Here is a 25303-nt window from a genome sequence, read left to right as displayed (position 1 = left end):
TGTAATAATTGATGTCGGCCTTGCAAGAATGTTACATTATTATCATACTAGTAGAAATGAGAACTGTTAGGAAGTGCATCGTTGTGTCCCATGTGGATTGCACTACTGTTTCATAGGAATATTTGATAAGATAAACTCATACATGTGGAAAGTCAACACCTCCATCCAATTATTTCAGGGTTGTAGATGAATGGATGTATCCCTGTCCACTCTATTTGAGATGGACAAGAGTTAACCTTTAGTCAATGGTATCTTGTTACACCCATACATGCTTTGACTACACATTTAAATTAACATATTCATCCCTTCCAATCAGAGGTGAACCAATGTATCTATCCTGTCCACTCTTTTATTGATTTATTTATTCAGGTCACCTAGATCGTATTGCGGAAGGGACAACTGCTGAGGATATACTTGGTGCGTGTGCTGAACTTAACCGAGCCCATGAAGTGATGTTAACCCCAACACAAAGTATCGCTCAAGCATTCCGTCGGAGGAGTCTAGCGGCCATCAAGAACGCAGCCCATAGGACCCTCCTGGCAGCTGCCCAGGGATCGGTGCTGAACATTCCTTCCACAGAGGGCATCATATCAAAAGATCCAGCTCATGCTCTCACGATCCAGGCTGTCAAAGCAAACATCAAAGACCCTGATTTCCACGTTCTCTTCTTCGATGCCGAAGTTTTGATCGTTCAGTTATTGACAGATAAGAACTTAATTCCTGGAATAGTTTCCCAGGGAAGCCATCCTGATCTGGCCAAACTGGCAGAATCAAGTGGACGAGAATCCAAAACTGCCAAATTGACCCAAAAGGTCGCCGGCTTTATATCAAAGCAGATCGACAACATGCGAGACAGTGACGAGGATGAAGTAGATATGGTGCAGCCTCCTCCGGCCATCTCTGTGACCGAGGAGCCCAGTGTCCCTCAGAAAGGTCCTAAGGGTTTGACCCTGGAGAACAGTCACTTGACTCTGGACATTGCTCAGCTGTTCATGTCTTGTCTACATGCTTGGGGATTAGATTCCAATCTAGATGACATCTGCTTAAATAAACTTGGATTACTGAAGCCTCACGATTCAGTTTCGTTTGGTCTGATATCCCATGGAGCACACATGTCTCTCATGTTGCCGGGGTGGCTTCCCAGGGCCCACAGAGGGAGACGAACGTCAACGTCGAGCAACTCCTCGCAGCTTTCTGCCAAGGAAGCTTTAGAGATTAAGAGGAAGACATCCCCTCAGATGGAGACTCCACAAGTCGTGGAAGAGGTTGACAAGTCCAAGATCTATCTGAGTCACTGGGAGCTCTCTCGAGCCGTCACCACCCAACATCTCTTATCAGTGATCTCCGTTGGGAACACTCTGATGGGGATGAACAATGCAAGCTTTGTTATGCTTTCTCATTCCAGGAGGCCAAAGCCCAAGAGGTAACGTATACCTGGATACTAGATAAATAGGCATACAACCATTTCCATACTAGCTGTTGTAGTCGAGCACTTACTGTTTTTTAAAATAGCTTCAAACCATCTAAGCATCCACAATGGGAAGGGACATGGGAACACTTGGTGTTGATGGCAATGGAAAGCAGTTATTTATGGTGGTAAGCAGCAAAAATTACATACATCATTCCTTGAACCGTTCCTTTAGGAGAAATATTGACAAGATCACCTACTAGATAAATCGTTTTCTTCTATGCTCCCCCCCCCCCCATCTTCTCTATGCATCACATCATTTGAATTCCTATAAGTACTGTGACATCTCATGTGTGACAATAATTCAGAGAGGGTTGTCAGTAAGTGGGAGGCTTATATTCAACTCTTTAGTGTCAGAAGGTGCAAATGGTGGGGGGGGGGGGGGGTAGATGAAGAAACAGGTGGTGGAACTTTCTCTGTTGACAAATCTAATATGTTAGGGTTTATGATGTGTGATTAGTGAGTTAGTACTGTGACTTTTTGCTTCAAAGGTCAAGGGTCAAAGGACTTGAAGATGAGGTGGATGGTGGAGATGATGATTTATCTGATCTTACTCCAGAGCAAGCTTCTATCAAGCAAGGTAAGCTGACTAACAACTCTTCACTGCAACTTCTGAAGGTTTTCACAAACACATGCCTTGCTTCCTGAGAGGTATGCGTGAAGGTATTGAATGCACACATTAGATGAAAGTGAATGGATTTATATTAACCAAATTGTCCAAAGAAGTTCAATTTATCTACAAAGTTGTGGATAATACATACCTGTAACTGTGTTAAATGTTTTTTTTTTGTCTGTGTGTGCTGTCGGTAGTGCAATAGTCTTAACTTTTGTTTTATCATCACTGTAGATAATTATCTCCATGTTGGCATTGAAGTTGTTGATGTAGTGGTACTCTTTCTGTGTGTGCTGTCGGTAGTGCAATGGTCTTTTCTTTTGTTTTATCATCAATGTATATAATTATCTCCATGTTGGCATTGAAGTTGTTGATGTAGTGGTCACTCTCTTCCAGGTTGGAGTCTCTTAGCAGCGCTTCACTGCGTACTCTTACCAGACATGCTGGGAAGTGTTTCCTACAAGCCACCGTACCTTGAAATGCTAGCTCGTAGATGGCAAGACAGATGTCTAGAGGTACAATATTTCTTATATCTCTCTTTTTCTTCTCTTTCTGTTTGTTTTTGATCTAGTCTTCAAATACTGAAGGGAACCTTTGCCTCTATTGTGTTCTCATTTTCCTGCACATTTTAAGTGGCCCATCTCACTCAATTTAAAATAAATATCCCAGAATGAGACGCTTTATAAGATCATTATCAATCACTTGTGAACACAAATTGGATGACTTCAAAATTTTCAACTTTCACCCTATTATTTTAAAAAAATTCAACTTTATCTCTGTCAGGATTAGCATATTATAGTTTCCAAGAAATTTATCAAGTCAAATCAACCATTGCCAACCAGTTTCAAGGAGTCTCCTAGAATATAAACTCTTCCAAAACGAATGTGAAAAAAGTTGTCCAAAATTCATTTGTGGTAATAAAACTCTCTGTGATTCTTCTTTTCAGGTACGTGCTGCAGCCCAAGCCCTTCTGCTTGCAGAGTTGAGGCGGATATGTGCTGAAGGTAGAGAGGAAGTCATCCAGCAGTGGGCTCCCCATCTCCCGTTCTATGTGGACTCTGCTCTCAGTTTGATTGCATCTGCGGGAGGAAGCCAAGCCTCTGGGGGCGGTATTAATCGGGAACATTCTGACAGCGGAAGTTCAGAAAGCTCAGAGGTTGAACCTGAAGCAGAGATCTTATCAGGTCTGTTTGTCATGATTTAGCTGTTTGAAATCCTGCTAATGTTAACACAAACTATGTTAACACATTCTATACACATACATAACTATGTTAGCTATGTACACATATGTACACAACTATGTACACATACTATGTTAACACTATACACATACTATGTTAACACAAACTATGTTAACACATACTATACACATACTATGTTAACTATTGACATATATATATATACAACTAAGTACACATACTACGTTAACACTATAAACATACTATGTTAAATGATAACACAAGCTCTGTTGGTGTTACAGAGGGTCAACATAGTCAGGTTTGTTCTTTATTTCTTCCTATTCTTTCGTTGTAGAGTTATAGATGTTAGAGACAGATTATATGTTTGGGGTGAAGGGGTGGGTGGGAGGGAAGTGAGTAGAAGAAAGACATTAACTAGATTTTAAGATTGCGTAATGATCTTTCTCACTAGAAATAAATTCCAAGTTATGTCAAAAACTGAGGTAGTACAAGTGACAACCTTTGTATGTTTTATGGTGAAAAGTATTAACTTCCACATGTATTTTTTTTTACAGTTTTTCAAATTTCTCTTCTCTTTTTCTTTCTTTTTTTTAAAATAATATTTGTAGGTGATTCACCTGTCAAGAAGGTATCTATATCTTTCGAATCAAGACGTAAGCAGGCCACGGCAATCGTCATGTTGGGAGTCATCGGAGCGGAGTTTGGAGCAGAGATAAGCCCAAGTAGGCAGAAAGCGCCGAGCATTCCAGCACAAAGACAAATCCAGCAAGGATTTAGTTTAAATGATTATTCTCTTGCCAGGCATACAGGTGAGTAAGAAGTAAGAGAAGGAACTTTGTGATAGATTCAGCGCTGTTGACCTTAATATAGGGTGTTTCGAAAGTTCGTTCCGCCCTATCCGTATTTTTTTTTAAAAGATGTTTAAAGCTACACTTAACACCATGCATACGGTAATTGTTATTGTTTTATATAGGCTACATATATATGTATAGATGTAGTAGAGTCAGTTTATTTGTTTTCCCTTTCTTCCGCTTTTACATAGCAAGTCCCCTCTGCTTTTCCAAGCCACTGTTGTTTCACTTAGGCGGCATATTGTTATGCGTTGAGGTTTGTGTACCTATTCAATTCACCCAGTGTGCGTTGTGTGTCTGTACAAGAAAAGTTAATTACTCACTGAGTTCGTTACAGTGTGAGTTCCATAGGCAATTTGTACCGAGTATCACAGATGGTTTAAATTGAGGGGGCTATTGTAGTATGGCTGAGATGCTGAAGGGAAGATGGGCGCTAGGGTGGAACGAACTTTCGGAACACCCTATATGTGAAATTGGACGATGAACAATGTTTTCCTGTGACAATGAGTCGTATATTTTGTTGATGTGGAGTTTAAGGTAATACCTTGTCGTCAAGAGAAGGAATGACATATGAAATCAGCAAGACTTGAATAGAGAAAAGAAACCTATTAGAATAATAGACTGTAATTACTGGAAAGAGCAACTGGTCTTGTTTTGTAAGTTAAAGTCTAGAACAAAGTAAAGGCTGCTTATAATAAATTTTGTCTACTTGTTACATCGTTGTCACAAGAAATGCTTGCTATGGGGGGGGGGGGGGTAAATTTATGACTTTCAAAATGGGCGTCAACCTTTAGCTAAGCTCTGCAACATATTCAGACTACATATTGCTAGGCCTAGCCTTCTTTCATTGTCCAACCAGCTTGCGCTATTTCGTAAATAATACCTTTGTAATGATAGTATGGATTTAGGAATATTCCAATAATTTATGGAGTGGAAAGTGAAAGAGTGGATGTAATGTTAGTTGCACCAGGGTTGCATATTTTATACTTATTTTGTATATAATTCATATTTTGTATATATTTTATACATATTTTTTATATATGTTACATATATTTTGTATATTATCAATATTTTGTACCTAGTTTGGATGTACTTTGTTTCCAATTGCAGTCAGTTGCAAAGATTATGGAAACAGAATAACAAGTATCATCTAAGTAAACCCACTGACGATCTTCTCCAGGTCTGCCAGGTTTAGACAAGAGGAAGAGGGGGTGGGAGATGCGGGGGGGGGGGGGAGAAGGGGAATACATTAGAAGGATAAGGAGTCAATCTTTGTTCCTCTGTTAACAGCTCAAGCTTTATCGTTCCTCTTGCTACAACCTCCATCATCGAAACTTCCACTTCACACCCCCATCCGGAGAGCAGGGATTGATCTACTTGGACGAGGTTTTACCGTTTGGGAGCCGTTCATCGATGTGTCCTCAGTTCTGCTGGGGCTGTTGGAACTCTGTTGTGATCCCGCTCTCTATGCTGCAAGGTATGATTTGATCAAACTTGAAGGTTCTTAGAAGTGAACATAATCCACAGCCATTTGAAGTTTTAAATGAAGAAAAATGATAAACCATTTATATTGACACATTGACATATGTTGCTGTTGAATTCCTTTTACATGAACACCTTTTCTACTCCTGTAACCTGTATCTTTTGTTCTATTCAGTATTTAAGTAGAATTCTTGAGGGTTGTCACTTTAGGAATATTTTAATGACCTATGTAATATTGTTGTATGACAACATATGAAATTTTATGATATTTGAAGAGTATGTTGACTTAATTAATATTTTAAGTGATGATGTTGCTATTTTTGTTGTGTTTGACTTGTTGTGTCCTGTTGTGTTGTGTTTATAATTTTATTCCTCTGTGAGTAACAAGTTTGAGTTACTTATATTGTGGTTGTGTTTTATTCATTGTGTCCTGTAATGGTGTGTTTATATCTTACTCCTCTGTTAGTTACCAGTTTGTGTCATTTGTGTTGTCAGCAATTTTGTGATGATGTGGTCTGATTGATTATGTCTTTGAGAGGAGAAGTAAAGCCATCATCTTTACCTTTAGTGATAAGAGATTAAAGTGATGAATGAATCTTCCAAGGAAATGTCTTTTTTTCCGTTTGGGAGATATCGTGGTTTAAAAGTCATCAGGTGCAGGCTGCAAGTTTTTCAGTGTGTAGAGAACCACTAGGCTGTGAAACCTTTCAAGTTCCTTTTGGTTTGCTTTTCATATTTTCAAGATGAAACAAACCAGTGTTGCTAATGAAGACAAAGCCAACGTTAGTTCATATTAATAAATAGTAATACTTTTTATGCAGCATAGACCTAAACGGGTAACTATCAACGAAAAAGAATAATACAGCAAACAAAAGAAAAAACAACCGACTTTTACCCAACTATGAGCCATGGCTTGATAACATTTAAGTTCGCTGAATCCTCCAGACATGACACTATAAACATCCATGGCAATTTTACATATAGCATAATAGTTTGGATTTGCTGTTTGGAATGTTGTTAAACATGTGTCGTTGCATATGCTTAAGCATTAGTGATTTGCCGACGTGCTGGCTATGCTATGTGAGTGGCTGTGTATTATTTGTGTGTTGGTGTGTATTGGTATTTCAAGTATCTTGGTTATAGTAGGGTTTGTTCATTTTACCAAGTAGTGTATGGTGGTTTAATGGTCATGTGGTTTAATGATATGCTATGTGAGCGGCTGTGTATTATTTGTGTGTTGGTGTGTATTGGTATTTCAAGTATCTTGGTTATAGTAGGGTTTGTTCATTTTACCAAGTAGTGTATGGTGGTTCAATGGTTATGTGGTTTAATGATGTGCTATGTGAGCGGCTGTGTATTATTTGTGTGTTGGTGTGTATTGGTATTTCAAGTATCTTGGTTATAGTAGGGTTTGTTCATTTTACCAAGTAGTGTATGGTGGTTTCATTGTTATGTGGTTTAATGATGTGCTATGTGAGCGGCTGTGTATTATTTGTGTTGGTGTGTATTGGTATTTCAAGTATCTTGGTTATAGTAGGGTTTGTTCATTTTACCAAGTAGTGTATGGTGGTTTCATTGTTATGTGGTTTAATGATGTGCTATGTGAGCGGCTGTGTATTATTTGTGTTGGTGTGTATTGGTATTTCAAGTATCTTGGTTATAGTAGGGTTTGTTCATTTTACCAAGTAGTGTATGGTGGTTTCATTGTTATGTGGTTTAATGATGTGCTATGTGAGCGGCTGTGTATTATTTGTGTTGGTGTGTATTGGTATTTCAAGTATCTTGGTTATAGTAGGGTTTGTTCATTTTACCAAGTAGTGTATGGTGGTTTAATGGTCATGTGGTTTAATGATGTGCTATGTGAGTGGCTGTGTATTATTTGTGTGTTGGTGTGTATTGGTATTTCAAGTATCTTGGTTATAGTAGGGTTTGTTCATTTTACCAAGTAGTGTATGGTGGTTTAATGGTCATGTGGTTTAATGATGTGCTATGTGAGTGGCTGTGTATTATTTGTGTGTTGGTGTGTATTGGTATTTCAAGTATCTTGGTTATAGTAGGGTTTGTTCATTTTACCAAGTAGTGTATGGTGGTTCAATGGTTATGTGGTTTAATGATGTGCTATGTGAGCGGCTGTGTATTATTTGTGTGTTGGTGTGTATTGGTATTTCAAGTATCTTGGTTATAGTAGGGTTTGTTCATTTTACCAAGTAGTGTATGGTGGTTTCATTGTTATGTGGTTTAATGATGTGCTATGTGAGCGGCTGTGTATTATTTGTGTTGGTGTGTATTGGTATTTCAAGTATCTTGGTTATAGTAGGGTTTGTTCATTTTACCAAGTAGTGTATGGTGGTTTAATGGTCATGTGGTTTAATGATGTGCTATGTGAGTGGCTGTGTATTATTTGTGTGTTGGTGTGTATTGGTTATAGTAAACTTTCATTGTTCTTGTTTTCAGCATGGCTACAAGTTTACCAATCACACCAGCCGCAGATTCTTGCCGCAGCGCTCACCACGCCCTCTCTTTGATAGCCACTGCCCGCCCGGCAACTTTCATCACCACAATGGCACGAGAGGTTGCCAAGCAACAAGCTCAAGCAACTCAAGCACAGACACCAATGGTTAACGTGCAGGTCGGTGGAAATAACATCTGTCTCATCATTCCTCCAAGAAATATGTACCAAAGTAAAACTTCCCAATCGTCTTTGTTTACTGTCCAAAGAAACTGGAAAAAAAAATGACTTGAATGAATGGTCAAGCATGTGTTTGACCTCTCACCATTTAGTAATCATGACAACATACAGCCTAGTAATGGTTTGGTAAATACTTAATGAATTTACAAGTGTAAGTTCTGGTTTTTGGCAATGAAAGATAAGCTGATCCAAAGCAAAACTTTAAAAAAGATTGATATTTGGAAGCTTTATCACTCTATTCCTCTTTTTGGTGCTTTGTTATAAGTCGTGATTTTGTTCAAGGTTTTTTCTTCTTCTTCTGCCCTGTTCACTTCAATAGATAACAACTCTGTACAAAGCTAAAGCTGAGATTTTGAGAATCGTGGAGTTACTCATCGAGAAAATGCAGAACGATGTCGTTGACCTCATCGTAGAGGTGAGAATTTTGTCTAGAATCTCTGATTTATTGCTTTTTCCTCTCTCTCTCTCTCTGTTTGTGTTGCTTTGTACTTCCCTATTTTTTCTTTGGTATCTTTTTGTAATTTGTTGTCAAAAAATAATAACAATTTTTTGCTGTTTTTAAGTTTTGATAAATTATGTTAAGAATTGAGCATAAAAGTTCAAAGTAAGTTATGTTTATGCTGTCATGGAGATAAGACTTACTCCAGCTTCCCTCTGCTGCCTCACAGGCGACAGACATTCTGGTCTTCTGTTTGGATTCTGGCCGACTCCGAACCAGAGGTCTGATGGATGTCTTCCCAGCAGTCTGTAGATTCAACATGCTCAGCTACTGCCACAACACAAAGAAAATAGCGGTTGGGGCTAAGAATGGTTCGATCACCATCTACGACCTCAAGACTAACAAATCACAGGTTTGTTTCTTCCTTTAAACGAATTTGACTTTGACGAGGTAAGACCTTGTTATATCTCTCCACAACGATGATCTAGACTGCTGCATTAAAACAATTATATCTTTGAATGATGCAATTTTTCTCTGCCTTTCTGACTCTGAAAATCTTATCTATATTTGTGAGTTTTGTTTTCTGTCAAATGAATTTAAGAATGAAATGAAGGCAGAATTCCTACACATAGAAAATTGAAACTCTAAGAATGGTAGGAACATATCCAGTCACTTTAAGTCTCAAAAAAAATGGATTATTCTTTGTTGATAAAAACAAAAATATTCAATAAATCCAAATTATTTAGGCAGTATTTTGCATGTGGCATAATCTACAACATTTCAAATAAAAACATACAGGGGTGGGTACTTTTCCCAACACACATTGGTTATATTGTATATCTACATGCTGCTAGCCAATATACAGCCAGTGGTTTGATTGCTTTTGTAGCAGCAGTGCATGCTGGGTTGTGTTTTAAGTGGAAATTCTTTAATAATCACAATTAAGACTGATTATAATCAGTTACCTGCCACATTGGATCCAAGTATATTCTGTTCTTTTCAGAATTTATTATCTATTATATATTTATGCAAGGATGACTTGTTTAGCTTGAAACTTGTCACTCTTCAGACTGAAATATTTTGTTATTCCAGACTATACCCGGTCACAGCACAGCTGTTACTGCGCTTGGTTACTCTGCAGATGGCAAGTACCTGGCATCTTATGCTTTCGGTGACACCAAGCTATTCTTCTGGCAGGTATGCTTTCTCTGTCATGTTTTACTGTATTTATCTTGTCATGTATTATCCCATCACTAGGAGGTGCCAATAGTACCACCTGGTATCAGGGGGTGCCACATATATACCCCATCACTAGGAGATGTCAACAGTACCACCTGGTATCAGGGGGTGCCACATATATACCCCATCACTAGGAGGTGTCAATAGTACCACCTGGTATCAGGGGGTGCCACATATATACCCCATCACTAGGAGGTGTCAACAGTACCACCTGGTATCAGGGGGTGCCACATATATACCCCATCACTAGGAGGTGTCAACAGTACCACCTGGTATCAGGGAGTGCCACATATATACCCCATCACTAGGAGGTGTCAACAGTACCAAATGGCATCAGGGGGTGCCACATATATATCCCATCACTAGGAGGTGTCAACAGTACCACCTGGTATCAGGGAGTGCCACATATATACCCCATCACTAGGAGGTGTCAACAGTACCAACTGGTATCAGGGGGTGCCACATATATACCCCATCACTAAGAGGTGCCAATAGTACCACCTGGTATCAGGGAGTGCCACATATATACCCCATCACTAGGAGATATCAACAGTACCAACTGGCATCAGCCAATAGAACCATCTAGCATCAGGGGTGTCACATATGTGACCCATTACTAGGAGGTGCCAATGGTACCAACTGGCTCAGGGATGTCACATATATGACCCATTACTAGGAGGTGCCAATAGAACCAACTAGCATCAGGGATGTCACATATATACTCCATCACTAGGAGGTGTCAACAGTACCACCTGGTATCAGGGGGTGCCACATATATACCCCATCACTAGGAGGTGTCAACAGTACCACCTGGTATCAGGGAGCGCCACATATATACCCCATCACTAGGAGATGTCAACAGTACCAACTGGCATCAGGGGGTGCCACATATATACCCCATCACTAAGAGGTGCCAATAGTACCACCTGGTATCAGGGAGTGCCACATATATACCCCATCATTAGGAGATGTCAACAGTACCAACTGGCATCAGCCAATAGAACCATCTAGCATCAGGGGTGTCACATATGTGACCCATTACTAGGAGGTGCCAATGGTACCAACTGGCTCAGGGATGTCACATATATGACCCATTACTAAGAGGTGCCAATAGAACCAACTAGCATCAGGGATGTCACATATATACCCCATCACTAGGAGATATCAACAGTACCAACTGGCATCAGCCAATAGAACCATCTAGCATCAGGGGTGTCACATATGTGACCCATTACTAGGAGGTGCCAATGGTACCAACTGGCTCAGGGATGTCACATATATGACCCATTACTAGGAGGTGCCAATAGAACCAACTAGCATCAGGGATGCCACATATATACCCCATCACTAGGAGGTGTCAACAGTACCACCTGGTATCAGGGAGTGCCACATATATACCCCATCACTAGGAGATGTCAACAGTACCAACTGGCATCAGGGGTGTCACATATATGACCCATTACTAGGAGGTGTCAACAGTACCAACTGGCATCAGGGGTGTCACATAAGCCATTACTAGGAGGTGCCAATAGTTCCAACTGGCATCAGGGGTGTCACATATATGACCCATACCACTGGCATCAGGGGGATACCAGTGTGACCTAATTTAATATTTAAAAGTCATCAATATTAAAGCCTCTTCTTTCCATTTGCGTGACAAGCTTTCACAGTTTGATCTTTTTATCTTTGTAGACTGGCTCTTCTCTTCTTGGGGGTTTGATGAATTCAGCTACTAAGTGTGTTAAGTGTTACCAGACAAAGCCATTCACTGGAAGTTCAACTGCCAATGAACTAAGGCAAGTCAGCCTCTCATGGCCACAGCCCAGAGCAGTCATTTTAAGAAATGTTGACAAGACCCTGGACAAGTTTAGCATCTGAATGAGACTGAGCGCTGACTTCCCTCTGCGAAGGACATTTGACGTTCTGTTGTTCACTTTCTCTTCCCACCTAATGGTTTGTCAACAGTTTGAGCTCACCAAGGTTACAACCTCAATAAGTACAGTGACTGGTGGCTGCTTTGCTCAAAGGAAGTTATCAAGTGATCACAATTGTCTGATTTTTGGAAATGAAGATTACACCGGGCACAGGCCACACGCTAACAAAACTTCTGGATCGTGCAGCTTAGGGAATAATATTCTCAAGAAAGGTCTACATCAAAAGCATGTTAGCTGTCTGTCCAGTTTATATCTGTCTGTCCATCTGGACATTTTGAGTGTGCCCTTAATCTGTTTTTTGTTTCAGTTAATAAGCCTCTGAAAAAGAAGATTCCTGCTAGAATCCAAACATCAGGTCCTCTATTTTTGTCTTTATTTATTTCAGATGTACAAACAAAAAGTGCATGAGTGAGTTCCTTCCAGGTGTATATAGTAAAATATAGTTCAAGTTATTGTATTATTACAGAGTCAGCTAACTGTCAAATGCAAAATATTGTAGGAAATGTGAAGTGTTCTATTACAAAAGCTTGAGAGCAAAATACTGTATGAAATGTGCAGAGTGTTATATAACAAATTGTTTGAATGCAAAATACTGTATGAAATGTGCAGAGTGTTATATAACAAATTGTTTGAATGCAAAATACTGTATGAAATGTGCAGAGTGTTATATAACAAATTGTTTGAATGCAAAATACTGTATGAAATGTGCAGAGTGTTATATAACAAATTGTTTGAATGCAAAATACTGTATGAAATGTGCAGAGTGTTATATAACAAATTGTTTGAATGCAAAATACTGTATGAAATGTGCAGAGTGTTATATAACAAAAGCTTGTATGCAAAATACTATATGAAATGTCCAGAGTGTTATATAGCAAAAGCTTGATTGTTTTTATTAAAGGAAACTGTTACTGTATTTATGTGAGCCACCATGGCTAGAAATGAATTGACCTTGTAATAGTTAAGTATTTGTTGTGTATTGATTTTGAGCTGTAGAGTCACAGTCTGAAACATTCCAAACTGCAGCACATCTGTTTCCACTCATGTTATACTTAGTAACCTTCCTTGATGGTAGGTACTACATTCTTTTGCAGTCTGCAAGCAAATTACAGCCATATGGTCTCTAATGTAAACAGCATCAATGTTAGTCTTCTGTCGGTATCACATCTGATAGAAAGACTTGTGGTGAGCCCTTCATCTCACTGGTAATAATCTAGCATACTGGCCTGTACTTGTACCTTTTGCCCTCATGAATTTCAATCTAGTACAGTACTAAAGCAAGGTTAAGTAGTCATACATTGAACAACGTACTCACACTTATAACAAGGGGAGTTTTACTTGGATATTTATTTAGCTTTTTGTACTCCTAGTACAAGTCCTATTGGTAAAATAATGTTTGTGTGTAACAATTAGTTAACTCTGACATAGAATTAAGTAAAGTCAATTAAAGTAAGACCTACTCTGTCTTAAATAATAACCTTAAGAAAGAAAACATCATAGAATTGAAGGTTATGAAGAAGATACTGCTGTATAAAAAAAATATAAAAATTTTTTTTTTAAAAATTAAAAAGGTTTTTATATTAAAGTGAATGATCACAATTTTGCCTATGTTTGTAATTTCATAAGCTGGTTTTGTAATAATTTTGTTAGTGATGTTAAATGACTATCAAGATTCATATACATTGCCAAAAAGAGTCAAATCTCTATTAAGTACTTCCGGAATATTTTCCTACTCAACCCTTTGGAAGTCTTCAAGAAAACCAGATGCTGTGGTTTTTTCAAAACAGGAAGCTTTACGACAGTTTTTGCCATTCAAAGAAACAGGAAGTGTACTGAAATGAGGGTTACGTTTGTTAAATTCAGGGCCACCTGTCTTTATATCTGCTGCTATATGCTATGAATTTGAGAGTTTTGGTGATTAATTGGAATAAGTTACAATCCATCGTATCCTGCTATAACTATTTTATTGTGGGAAGATGGAACTACGGTTCATTACGGGTTAGTCGCATCAACACCTGTTTCAGGTCGCAAAATTTGCTTAAAGACGCAAAATGATTGAAACATTCATGGTGCCAAATGACATTGGTTTACCACAATGAGTAGATTTATGTTCTATATCAACTGGCTCTAATGCTAGGAACAGTTTAGTGTTCAAATATCGTGTAGCAGCAGTCTGAAAGGTTCTGAAATTTGGTCTCTCGTAAAGACCATGGTTCCTGAGTACTACAAAGACTACGATACATCTCTGCACTTGTTCAGCAATAAGCCTGTCTTTGCATAATAACGTATTGCAATGTGGGTACTTGGAAAAAAGTATTCCCAGTCTTGTGAAAGGTCAATATTAATTCATTTATGCTATTATTCAATATTTTCTTCAAGTTCTTCAGATATTATTATATGGCTGTCACATGTCTTTAAAAAAATCTCGAGAAAATGTACAACTCGTGGAAAAGAAGTAAAATCCATTGCTTTGAAAATGTCTTAATTTAGGCTAAAAGTTTAGAATGGAATTTTGTGTAGAGTATGTTATGTCTTTTAGAGGTCTGCTTGCAGTGATGGATATTACTTTATATGATGAAAGTACTCCACTAGTAGGATGCCCAAAATGATAGGTTTGTTATAGCAAACATCCATATCAGTGGCATGCAGGAAGGGATGGGGGGGGGGGGGGTGGGTGCCTACTCATTCAGTCAGATTGCCCTCCATAAAGGTTCATGACCTTACATAAATCAGTTTGGTGGAAATTAACATTTGGTCTGTGAATGTTATGACAGGGCTATTTTACAAGAACAAGTCCAGGATGTAGGTATTCATACACTAGACAGTTGCAGATGTTAATCTTATATAAACATCCTCTTGTGTCACCTCAAGTAGTCACCTCAAGTTTTGTAACGGAAACGAAAGGAACATGAACAATTCCGCACAAGGTCTAGTCTTTGATCAGTCAGCAAATTTTACGTCGGTAACGCATAAATACATTCCAGGATTGAGCATCTGCTATAAATTAACTGTGGCAGACTAGCTATTTATTTGCAATATGTGTTGTTTTCTAACCTTCGTCTGGTGGCAAATGTTTCCCCCAACTGACTTCATCAACACATAAATACATACTTCAGGTTTTAGTAACTGTTGTGAATTCACTGTGACATAATAATACCCCCTCAGTATAATGTAGAAATCTGTGTGGCTGCAATTACTTTACTTCTATTAGTGAATCACTGAACACTGAATAAAAGAAAAGAGAAAGGCAGAGAGGAGAGGGGGGGGGGGAATCCTCACAGATAAAAGTGAATGTAGCAAACTTTGTTTTGCCTGTAAACCTTAGCAGTTGATGCCTTAATTTCATCATTCTTGTTCTGATTTTTAGTGGACTAACACATTATGTTCTTAGGTAGCTTACAGTATTTGTCATTACTTGGGAATGGCACTATCAGAATGTGCCAAAATTTAATGCTAAAATGTTTCCAGAACATTCTCAATTAAACCTGAGAGTAAGTATGTGAAGGTCAACAATTTTAATCACCACATCTCAGTGATTTCTGTGCTTCAAATATGAAATTCATTTTACCACCTCATTCTTTTCCTTTAAGCTCTCTTTAAAGTGACTTATTTGTAAGCAATTACCTCTATTGTATTTCAATTAACACAGCTATCATCATGTCATTGATGATTGGGTTTTACATTTATGGGACTTTGTCTAATCATACAGCTGTACCAAGTACTGAAAGTGTATGTAGGATTGAGTAGCATGCAAGTATGTAAGTTACATCTGGTCCTGCTCACATGTATTGATCAGTCTGTCAGAAGTAGTTACAGGTAATGGTCTCCATTTATGCAGTGACCATATATTGTAATCATTAACATCTAAGCATCTCAAAAATGTCAGCTTAAAACGTTATCAGGCTATTTTTATCACAGTGACTTTACAAAAGGGAATGAATAGGGTGTAAAAGCAATATCTCATAGTAATAAATAGAGTAGGTGACTGTGATAACCATATAATCCACACCATTCAACCAGAAATAATATCAGGTTTAGAGTTGGGAGTTTAGGGGGAAGGGGGAGCATTATGAGGTTTCTACTGGTACCTTCAGTGCATGATAAGATATGCTATTAAGTTTGTGTTATAACCAAGAAAGTTGTGAAATTGGATGGGGAGGGGGGGAGCTATGTAGAAACTATTCCTATTATCTACCACTTGAAAGATTGATTGCTGTTTACTGTTGCTATACTTAGTTTGGCCTGAAGTATATGTGGTGCATTGTTTAATTGGTAACCATGACAACCTATGGACATGTAGAAATGTCAAGCTATGGACCATATTGCATCTTCCTGATATATTATCGAATTTATCTAAGATGGTTTCTACATTTTTTATTGTTTAATATTTCGTGCACAAATATAATTTTCCTTTGCGCTGTTATATATTGGGTCAATGTAGTTAAATCCTGTTCAGTTTCTAGTGTAGACCCATAGGGCATTGATTCTATTTGATACCAGACTAGAGTAACGATGATCTTTCAACTGTAAGAATAAGTGATACACCACACACAACTATCAGCCCTCTAAATGAATCTACAATGTGTAAACTTTTGACACCATTGTGTATCTGAGGTTATTAATGTTTTTCTGATATGTATTATTGTTCATGTGTGGATCCAGGGGTTTGATTATATGTCTGTGTATGTTAAGGGGGTTTTGAACCTGACTCAAGAATTGCTTTAAAGTGGTTATACGTGCACAACCTTTGGTTTTGACTTAAAGACCTTATTTATAGCCCGAATATGCCTCCGTCAGTAGGCACCAGTTGACATCAAATATTGTATTTAGTTTTCTTTAGGGAGGTGAGGGGGGAGGGGTGGGTATGGGTAACTGCAGACCCCCTGCATAGAAGTAGGCTTCAAATACACAAGGGCTTCACACCACTCCTTTAGAAAATCCTAGATCTGCCCCTGAAGATTTGGTTTGAGCACTGACAGAGAATGTGTAACATCTTGGTGAATTTACTGATGATATCTATCATTTGCTCACATTTCTGTTTGTGTATGGATTATCGATGTGATTGGTCAAGCCTCGTGATTATGGTTTATAGTGTGCAAACATATATATCTATAGTAGTTTAACTTACATTTGTGGGCCTTTGTGCAATAGGACATAATTTTCATAAATTACCGACCTTTCTTCAATGTGATATATATATAACGTAGTAATCTGTCTATGTCAACCATATTTGATAGTATGAAATATACTTCTGTGATCAAATTCAGTACATTGTTGATTCTCATCTTTGATAAACCAATATTCCTTTGTGGACAGTTCCAACAGTTTGTACTGGTTGGTCAGTGATTGCCAGTCTCTGACTGTCTGCCCAGAGTCCACTCATGTTGATATTCTTTCAGGTCCAAAAAGGTCTACATCATGCAAAAGATATGTCTGTCTAAAAGTCTCCATGAAGAATACATGTTGTAGTAGAATACATGTTGTAGAAGAATACATGTTGTAGGAGAATACATGTTGTTTGAGAATACATGTTTTTGGAGCTTATTTGTTGTAGGGGAATACATATTTCTGATTTCAACAGAGGTGCAGATCACTGGTTTGACCTCTGGTGACCTATGGGAGATTTGACATCACAAGCAATAGGGTTCTTGTACTCAATATGGCAAATCCATATACCATGTATGAAAAGTATACTGATTTCTACTATGAGAAATCATGTTTTGAAGGTTTTCAGGCCTGGACAAAGTACAGATCTGTACAGTGGCATAGGAAGGTACTTTTGAGTGGGGGGGCTGAAGACTGATGGCCGGCCTGGGGGAGGGGTGTAAGGGGAGTTGGTGTCCCCCTCCCCTTTGGATTTTTTTTGCATTTCCAGGGGGCCTCAGATGCAATTTGGTGCAATATAGCACACTTCAACCCACCCACTCCATTTTGTATATAATTTTGCATTTTCACCTGGCCTTAGATGCAATTTGGTGCTCCAAATGAGATTTTTTTCTCATTTGGAAATGTAAAAGGGGTTTTCTGACTTGCGAAGCGGGGGGCGGAATGATGCTTCCGCCCCTCCACATTTTTCACTGCCCCCTCAGTTCCTACGTCCTTGGTCAACGGTCTAGCGTGCGTTACTCACAGGATTAATGCACGATCGGAGGATAATGCAAGCGATGCACGAGGGCGGAGCGTAGCGTAGCCTGAGTGCATCCAGCGATAGTATTAACACCTGGAGTGCATTAATCATGTGAGTAACGCACGCTAGACCGTTGATTAACCCCGTTCATTCATACACTACCATTTGTGTGGGGGAAAAATCATAAAACAAAACATTTTTGGTTACATATAACCAAAGATTTATTAAAGTGATGCCCCGTAATTTTACTGTGCGTTACTCACAGGATTAACCACGGTCAGCTGACCTGAATGGACCAATAGGATTTAGGAATCTTTACTAAGTATGAATGAATGTACATTTTTTATATCAAATAAATAAGGAGTCAACGCATGAAGGAGACAACGTTATAGGTCAAAATTGCAAGGTTGAAACAAAAACGTGCATTCTCTCCTAAGGTTTCATGCGTTTAGACATGCGACAATAGTTTACAAAACATATCATCGTGAAATTTAATATGCTGTTGAAACTATGCTTATATACACCCCCTCCACCCACCTGTGTCCCATGAGGAATGCATGTTACGCCACAATATGAGACTGCTAGAATACAGCTGTACAATGAATCAACTTGAAGAAACATTGACTCCGTATAGAGGACTCACTAGAGGCCATTGTCGTAAAGTGCAGGAAGTTTTTCTAATTGGTATAAAGTCATGTCAAAATATTCAACACCACGAGACATATCATGCTACATAGGAAACACATGAACACTTAGCCTACTTTTTATGATGTTTGACTCATGATTGCTGGCGTCTGAGTTGCTGACTATTATATGTTGGATTTAGAAAGGATAACATATAGTCTACTTGACCCAGTAATGTAGGCATAAACCGGGGATTTATTAGATTATTTGAGTTCAAAGCTCTTGACGGGAAACCCATATTCACAACTATATAGATATATAAATATACAATCAAAAGTTTGCTTATCCGGTCTACGGCTGTCTAGTAAAGAAAAAAGGATCCACCACCCACCAGACCAAGTCCTCTCAGAATCCATGTTCAGAACACATGAAAGGCTAGCTTGGACTATGGATTGATGTTAAAATACAACTTTAATCGATCTCATTCGGCAAGCTCCGAAACCTCCAGAAAAGAAAGTGTATGAAGTGTATCAAGAGAGTGAGAAGGTACTATGCTTCGTTATTTATTTCTCCCTGGGCCGGAGCTGTAGCCTCTTCTGACTGGTCCTCTCTTCAGGCACGTGCATGTGTTCTCAGGAGAAAACTTTTAATACACACAATAAAGATGAAGAATTTAAAGCTGTTTTCTCCGACGATCTGGTTCCATTGTTGAAACATGACTTGTACTGAAATAAAGAGTATATATTATCTACAAAACAATGGATTAATGTAAAAGTTAGGCCTGCACTGAGGAGCTGACGTCATCATAAAGTTAGCCTTAAAGGAGCATTCAAGGGTTTTAGAACATTTAAAGATGAATATCTTGAAAACGAGAATTAGTTATAAATACAAGTTAGCATTCATTATTTCTTTTTAGGACTGTGACATAATGAGGACTCAACTTCTACCTGGAGTCATCCTTTAAGCAACAACTTCATCCCTGCTTTATCCAATACAACCATATATTTTCCAGGGACCTGATCCACGTTAATCGACCCATGCCTAAACCGTCGGTCAGACTGATAAAACAAAGTGCAAAAACACTCCTTTCCTCGTGTTAAATCACCTGTAATCCCTTAGGACTTCCTAAATGCCTAATATATGCTACGCCTTGACTACGAATAGCACTGGCTCACCTAGATTATGCATACCGATTGCCCTCGACCGCATACATCGAACGATACATCTTTAACCTGAAGATCACATCTCGTTATATGTAAAGAACCGGTACTGTTTTATATTAACATGATATACATTGTCACAATGAAGGGTAACATGGACATGAATATAACACCTCGTGATATACAGAGTACTGTTTTATTCAGTAACACATTAAGATGTGCGACAATGAAAACACAAGGTAACATTGACATGAAGTTAACACCTCGTGATATGCAGAGTACTATTTTATTCAGTAACACGATAAAGATGTGCACGACAATGAAAACACAAGGTAACATGGACAAAGAGAAGCCACGGCATGTGCTGTACAGTGTGATATACATGAGGCATTTTTATACATTTATTAAACGGCTGGGAAGAGTCTACTACATTTTGATGTACTGGGCCTACTACATTGTAATATTGCTTTGTTCTAAATCAGTAGTTTGGGTTGATGTTCATGAATTTCTTCTTCGGAGAATAGTCCCGTCACAGTTATGATAATTAGCTTAAATTAAAGTAGCTGTTGGAGTTGAAATTGACAGATGTTTCATTGCTAGTCCGTATACAAATATCCCATAACAAAGTAACTCATTAGTTTGGTTGGTCAAGTTTCCTTTCAAGAAGGTAGTGAAGCAACAGTCGAAAATATTGAAATTTGCTTTTACCGTATGTTTATTTTACAACGAAAATTGTCCGACCGATGAGATGTAGTGAGCGGGATTGAATCAAATCCATTAATTACTCACGCAATTACATTAATTTGTTAAACAAATCCAGAATGATGCCTTATAGTTTGGCTAATTGCAATCTAATTTTAAGAAACGTTCCTATCTATGGGAAACTTACAAACATCCAAAAAGCTGCATAAAAAAATTATCAACTCCTTTCATTTACAAATTATCCTGTTTTGGAGTTACCATGTTCAATCATGTTTGTCAACTACTTTAATAATATAACCATATTCTATAGTGCAAACACCTATAAGAACAACTCACAATTTCATTATTTTACAAAACATATCTTTTATTAGTATGCCAGGTACACATTTCGAAAATTGACCAGCCTTGGGGCCAGTATGTCTTAAATTAAAAGTTGGCCGAATTGTCATTTCTAATGAAAACTGGTAGTGGTCTTTAGTTTACATATTCCTATTGTGACAGTTAAATAGATAAGGAATGTCAATGCGGCAGACGAAAATTAGCTCTTGTACTTAATACAGTAAACAGTATTAATAAGTCCCAGTGGGACGTGTGACATACTAGATGAATTGATACAAGTAATATCATCTTACGTCAATTTTACAACTGATATCTGCATCCCATATAGGACAATGTCACACTCAGAAGTTATGAAGAGATTGCCAGCCGATGATAAGATCAAGCAGTTGGAGAAAGAGAAAAAGGAAGCAATTGATGATGGTGACACTACTCTACGGAACAGGTTACAGAGACAAATAAATTTATATGTGTTCAAGCGGAGGAATGAATACTTCCATAAGGTAACAACAGACAAACAGTCTCTCTGGGATCTACTCAAATCAATACGGAAACCAGATTACCAGCATAGAAACTTTGTAAATGATGAGTTTGGCCAAAAATCAAGTCAACACTTCGGACATTTTAATGATGCTTCGAGCAAAGATATTTCACTTATACTACCAGACCTATCAACTGCTGAACCACCAGTAATACAAGAGAAAGATGTAAAAAGACAAATTGGACTTGTTAAGATAGGAATTGCGTCTGGTTTTGATCATATTCTCTCGTGGGTGTTCAAGTATTGCTGTGAAGAATTAGCTGGCGTATTCACTAATATATATTATGTAAGTTTAAGTAAGAATTAAATTTCGTCCCTATGGAAGCATGCTAAAACATCACCTGTGCCTAAAATCTATATTCCAACATCTGTAAACGATTTTAGACCAATTGACATGTCCAGCATTGGTTTTAACTGTATGCAAAAATTATTATTTCCATACTTGACGCAGGCAATCGTATCACACGGTGATAAAAATCAGTTTGCCTACAAAAAAGGCGTGTCCTTCACAGATGCTATACTCAAGCTCGTACATTGTGTTGTTTCTGGTTTAAATCAGAGTGACACAACAGTCACTATAGTTTTATTTTTAGATTTTTCAAGTGCTTTTAATACGGTTTTACCAAATCGTTTTCATATTTATCGACTTGATCTCTCTGTGCAATAAAACCAACAAGTACAATCTACGAAATCCTACTATCTTGCCAACTTTTAGAATTATCCTTTTTAAGAACTCATTTATCTACAGAGCAGCCATTTATATTCAAATGGGTGCTTATAATCTCTGTTATAGTCCTTTTAATCTTTCAACATTCTAATCATCCATCTTATTTCTTATTTGTTCATGCTTTCATGATTGTACATTTTACGTCATTTGTGTATCATTATTATGCTTCCTATTTATAAATTTTGTAATTTATACTGGAATACAAAAATTTAATTGAAAAGGTGTTCTTTCTTAGAACAGGACAAAAGAAGATATGGACACAGCCTTCTATAGGCTGGCACGTTACCACATGATAGGTTATGTCCCTGGACGTTCAACAGCACCTATTAGGAGCACATCTGCTGTAGAAATACGGTAGGTCCAATTAGTTTAATGTTGTATAGACTACGTTTTTGCCTCGGTAGAGCATGTTGATATAAATTCTGAAATATAGTTAAACCAATATCACCGTCCAGGAACGCTTGTAGAATCAAACCCAACATTTAAAGGTTTTTCATGATCGATTAAAACTGATGATGTTAATCTTGACATGCTGATATTGCGAGATAACATGTTGATATAATTTCTGATATACTGATATTTTTTATTTCTCGCTAATAAAACAGACGGCGTTCCATAACCGTCTGGTAATTTAACTTGAACAATCTTATCATATTATACTTCAAATACGTGGGAAGTCATTCAATCGGTTCACCTGTAGATTCCATTAAAGTAGATTGAACCGCGATTGACTTTGTTCTTCATTAAGAATTATTTGTGTAACGTCAGGTTCATTGCAGCTAAATCGTTTGTATATACTAAGAGGTCACATCGAGTGACTTCCGTCTTATCGTAAAAACATACATAAAATGAAATGATTAAGCCGTGAGGATCGGGTAACTCTTTCCTGGCATGCAATTATAGCACTTTTCGCGACAAATAGCAAACATTGCGCCCGAATCCATGCAGCAGTGTGTGTTTATCAGGCTATGTTCTCGATTGAGTTGATATCAAGACATGTTATGGCGGCCCTATACTATGCGCATGCATGTTATATTTGAAACAAATATCTTGACGAATAACTTGAAAAAAACATTCGCTTGCATCTTTATTGAAAATAGTGGCATGACTGATATATAGTTATCAACGTTACTTTTATATTGTTTTTATTCAGAATGTGGTGAGATATTGTCCCTTTTTGCGGATGTGTCACCGTATCGAAGACGAAGAGAATGAAACAGAACTAAATAACATTGATCTCGGTAAAGGCATCGCCAATAAAGTACTTGTTTTTTTAATCAGCATCAAAAGCTTCCGGTCAAATAACGCCAGGTCAATCTTAATTGCGTGATAAGTAAATCTACACAGATAGTGTGCTTGATTAATTTTCAATACTATGGTATTACTATTAATAATCATATTTTTGTAGCCTATATGTTTAGCCTCACCGAAATTGTTTTCTCCCCCCCCCCCCCCCCATTCGAATTCTGAACGCATTATGAAAAAGTGAGGATTTCTCCTGTCCCGTTAAGTTCATTTTCAAAGAGGCATGTTAACCTTGTTTTTTTTTTTTTTTTAAATCTTGATTGTATACTTCCCGAAAGAGCACGTAGGCTAAATCAATGCTAGAATAGTATATCTCCTCTCCCCAGGACTGAAGAGACGGGACAGAAATAAATATGTAGATCACGATTTCTAAAAATCTTTGTTAATTTGCCTGTTCAATATAGTACGACGAGTAATCGACAAGTGCAATTCAACTAGAATTGCATGTGATTCCATCAGCGAAAACATGGCTAGCAGTGGCTTAACTATAGGCCGGTTCGAACTTCAGGCGACTGGGCCATAGGGGATTGGAGGGGGGGGGGGGGAGTTTCAAGGGTGAAAAATATGACAAACAATCGGCCGAAGACAACCTTTAATATCGGAATATTTATTCATTATTTCACATCTTAATGTTAATGTCTTAATGTTAATACTTATAAACTGCTCCTAGGAGAACATATTTAGCTTTGTTTTCTATACAATTCATGCAAAGTTAGTCGAGAAATAACAGGTAATCTACAAGGGCAAAATATATGTATAAACCACTACAATTTCAAATATATATATGTATATATGAATAACGGAAAAACTGTTAAACAACTATGCTGCATTTAGAGAAAGGCTGGATCTCGAGTGAGATACAATTATTGAATTAGGTAAGTGATTGGAAGTATAACAGCCAATGTTTGGTTTTTGCAGAGCTTTCGAGCAAAGCTAGCTCTTCTTCAGTGCATGATCACCGAAAGTGACAAGGAGTAGCAGGAATTGAAACTGTTTTATAGAGAAGATGTCGGCATGGTTGTAAAGGCAAAGCGACTTACTGATTTCTGCTGAATTGAGCAGAAGTTTTAGAAATTCGGATTATTTTAATCCGCGTCAGATTATTTTAATCCGATTCCGTCGTAATTGTAAAGGAATTGTTTTGGTTTATCTGGGACGGCAAATCGTTTCTGATGTTTAAACCGAATGGTGCCGTGGTCTTTAGGTTTAGTTCCCAGAAATTTTCTTTCGCTCTCCTAGATTTATCTGTCCAACTTTCGTTCTGGTCAATGGCAATAACACGCAAATTCTCAATTGAATGATTTTGGAGATTGAAGTGATTTGCAACAGGTTGGTAGATCTTTTTTGTTTTGATCGCCGATCTATGTTGTGTCATTCTCATTCTAAGAGTGTTTTTTGACTCTCCAATGTATTGTAAGTTAAAAATGTTGCAGTAGATGAGGTAAATGACATTTTTGGATAGGCAGTTAATTTTGTGCCGAATTTGGAACGTGCGTTTGGTTTGGTTGCTCTGAAAGGCCCCGGTCGAATCGACAAGTAAGCACGTTTTGCAATTTTGTGTACAGGGCGATGATCCTGTAGTTTCTGTTTTGCTTTCCCCTAATGGGGTGTCATCCCGAAAGGATGCCCGAACTAAGATATCCCGTAGGTTGCTGGGTCTTTTAAAAGCGATGACAGGTAATTCTGGGAAACTGATTTCAGGCGTTCGGTGCCTTGAAGTAGGTGAAAATTCTTCTGAATGATATTAGCCAGTGGTGGGAGACCAGGGTGGAATTCAGTAACCAATGGTACCCTTTTGGAACTGGTTTGACGAGTTTTGTACGTCAATGTTTCGGTACGAGGTTTGCTTTTAGCCTTTTTAATGGCA

At 38.0% G+C, this 25303-nt stretch overlaps 1 protein-coding gene across 3 annotated transcripts in view; it reads left to right on the top strand.

The window, feature by feature from the left end:
- The window catches only part of LOC139966787 (WD repeat-containing protein 7-like), a 35614-nt gene extending 18434 nt beyond the window's left edge, over window positions 1-17180 (top strand). For all 3 annotated transcript variants that reach the window (XM_071970145.1, XM_071970144.1, XM_071970146.1), the window contains exons 15-25: window positions 370-1423; window positions 1960-2048; window positions 2478-2596; window positions 3028-3265; window positions 3889-4089; window positions 5422-5608; window positions 8068-8242; window positions 8622-8717; window positions 8971-9153; window positions 9834-9938; window positions 11673-17180. In XM_071970145.1, the coding sequence (XP_071826246.1) occupies window positions 370-1423; window positions 1960-2048; window positions 2478-2596; window positions 3028-3265; window positions 3889-4089; window positions 5422-5608; window positions 8068-8242; window positions 8622-8717; window positions 8971-9153; window positions 9834-9938; window positions 11673-11858 (2633 nt within the window). In that variant the 3' untranslated portion in view covers window positions 11859-17180. The remainder of the gene's footprint in view (window positions 1-369; window positions 1424-1959; window positions 2049-2477; window positions 2597-3027; window positions 3266-3888; window positions 4090-5421; window positions 5609-8067; window positions 8243-8621; window positions 8718-8970; window positions 9154-9833; window positions 9939-11672) is intronic.
- The last annotated feature ends 8123 nt before the right edge of the window (window positions 17181-25303 follow it).

This window comes from Apostichopus japonicus, chromosome 4 (assembly GCF_037975245.1).
Source record: "Apostichopus japonicus isolate 1M-3 chromosome 4, ASM3797524v1, whole genome shotgun sequence".
NCBI classification, from domain to species: Eukaryota; Metazoa; Echinodermata; class Holothuroidea; order Aspidochirotida; family Stichopodidae; genus Apostichopus; species Apostichopus japonicus.
Note: the sequence above shows the minus strand (reverse complement) of the source record. Positions and strands in the feature narration are given on the sequence as shown.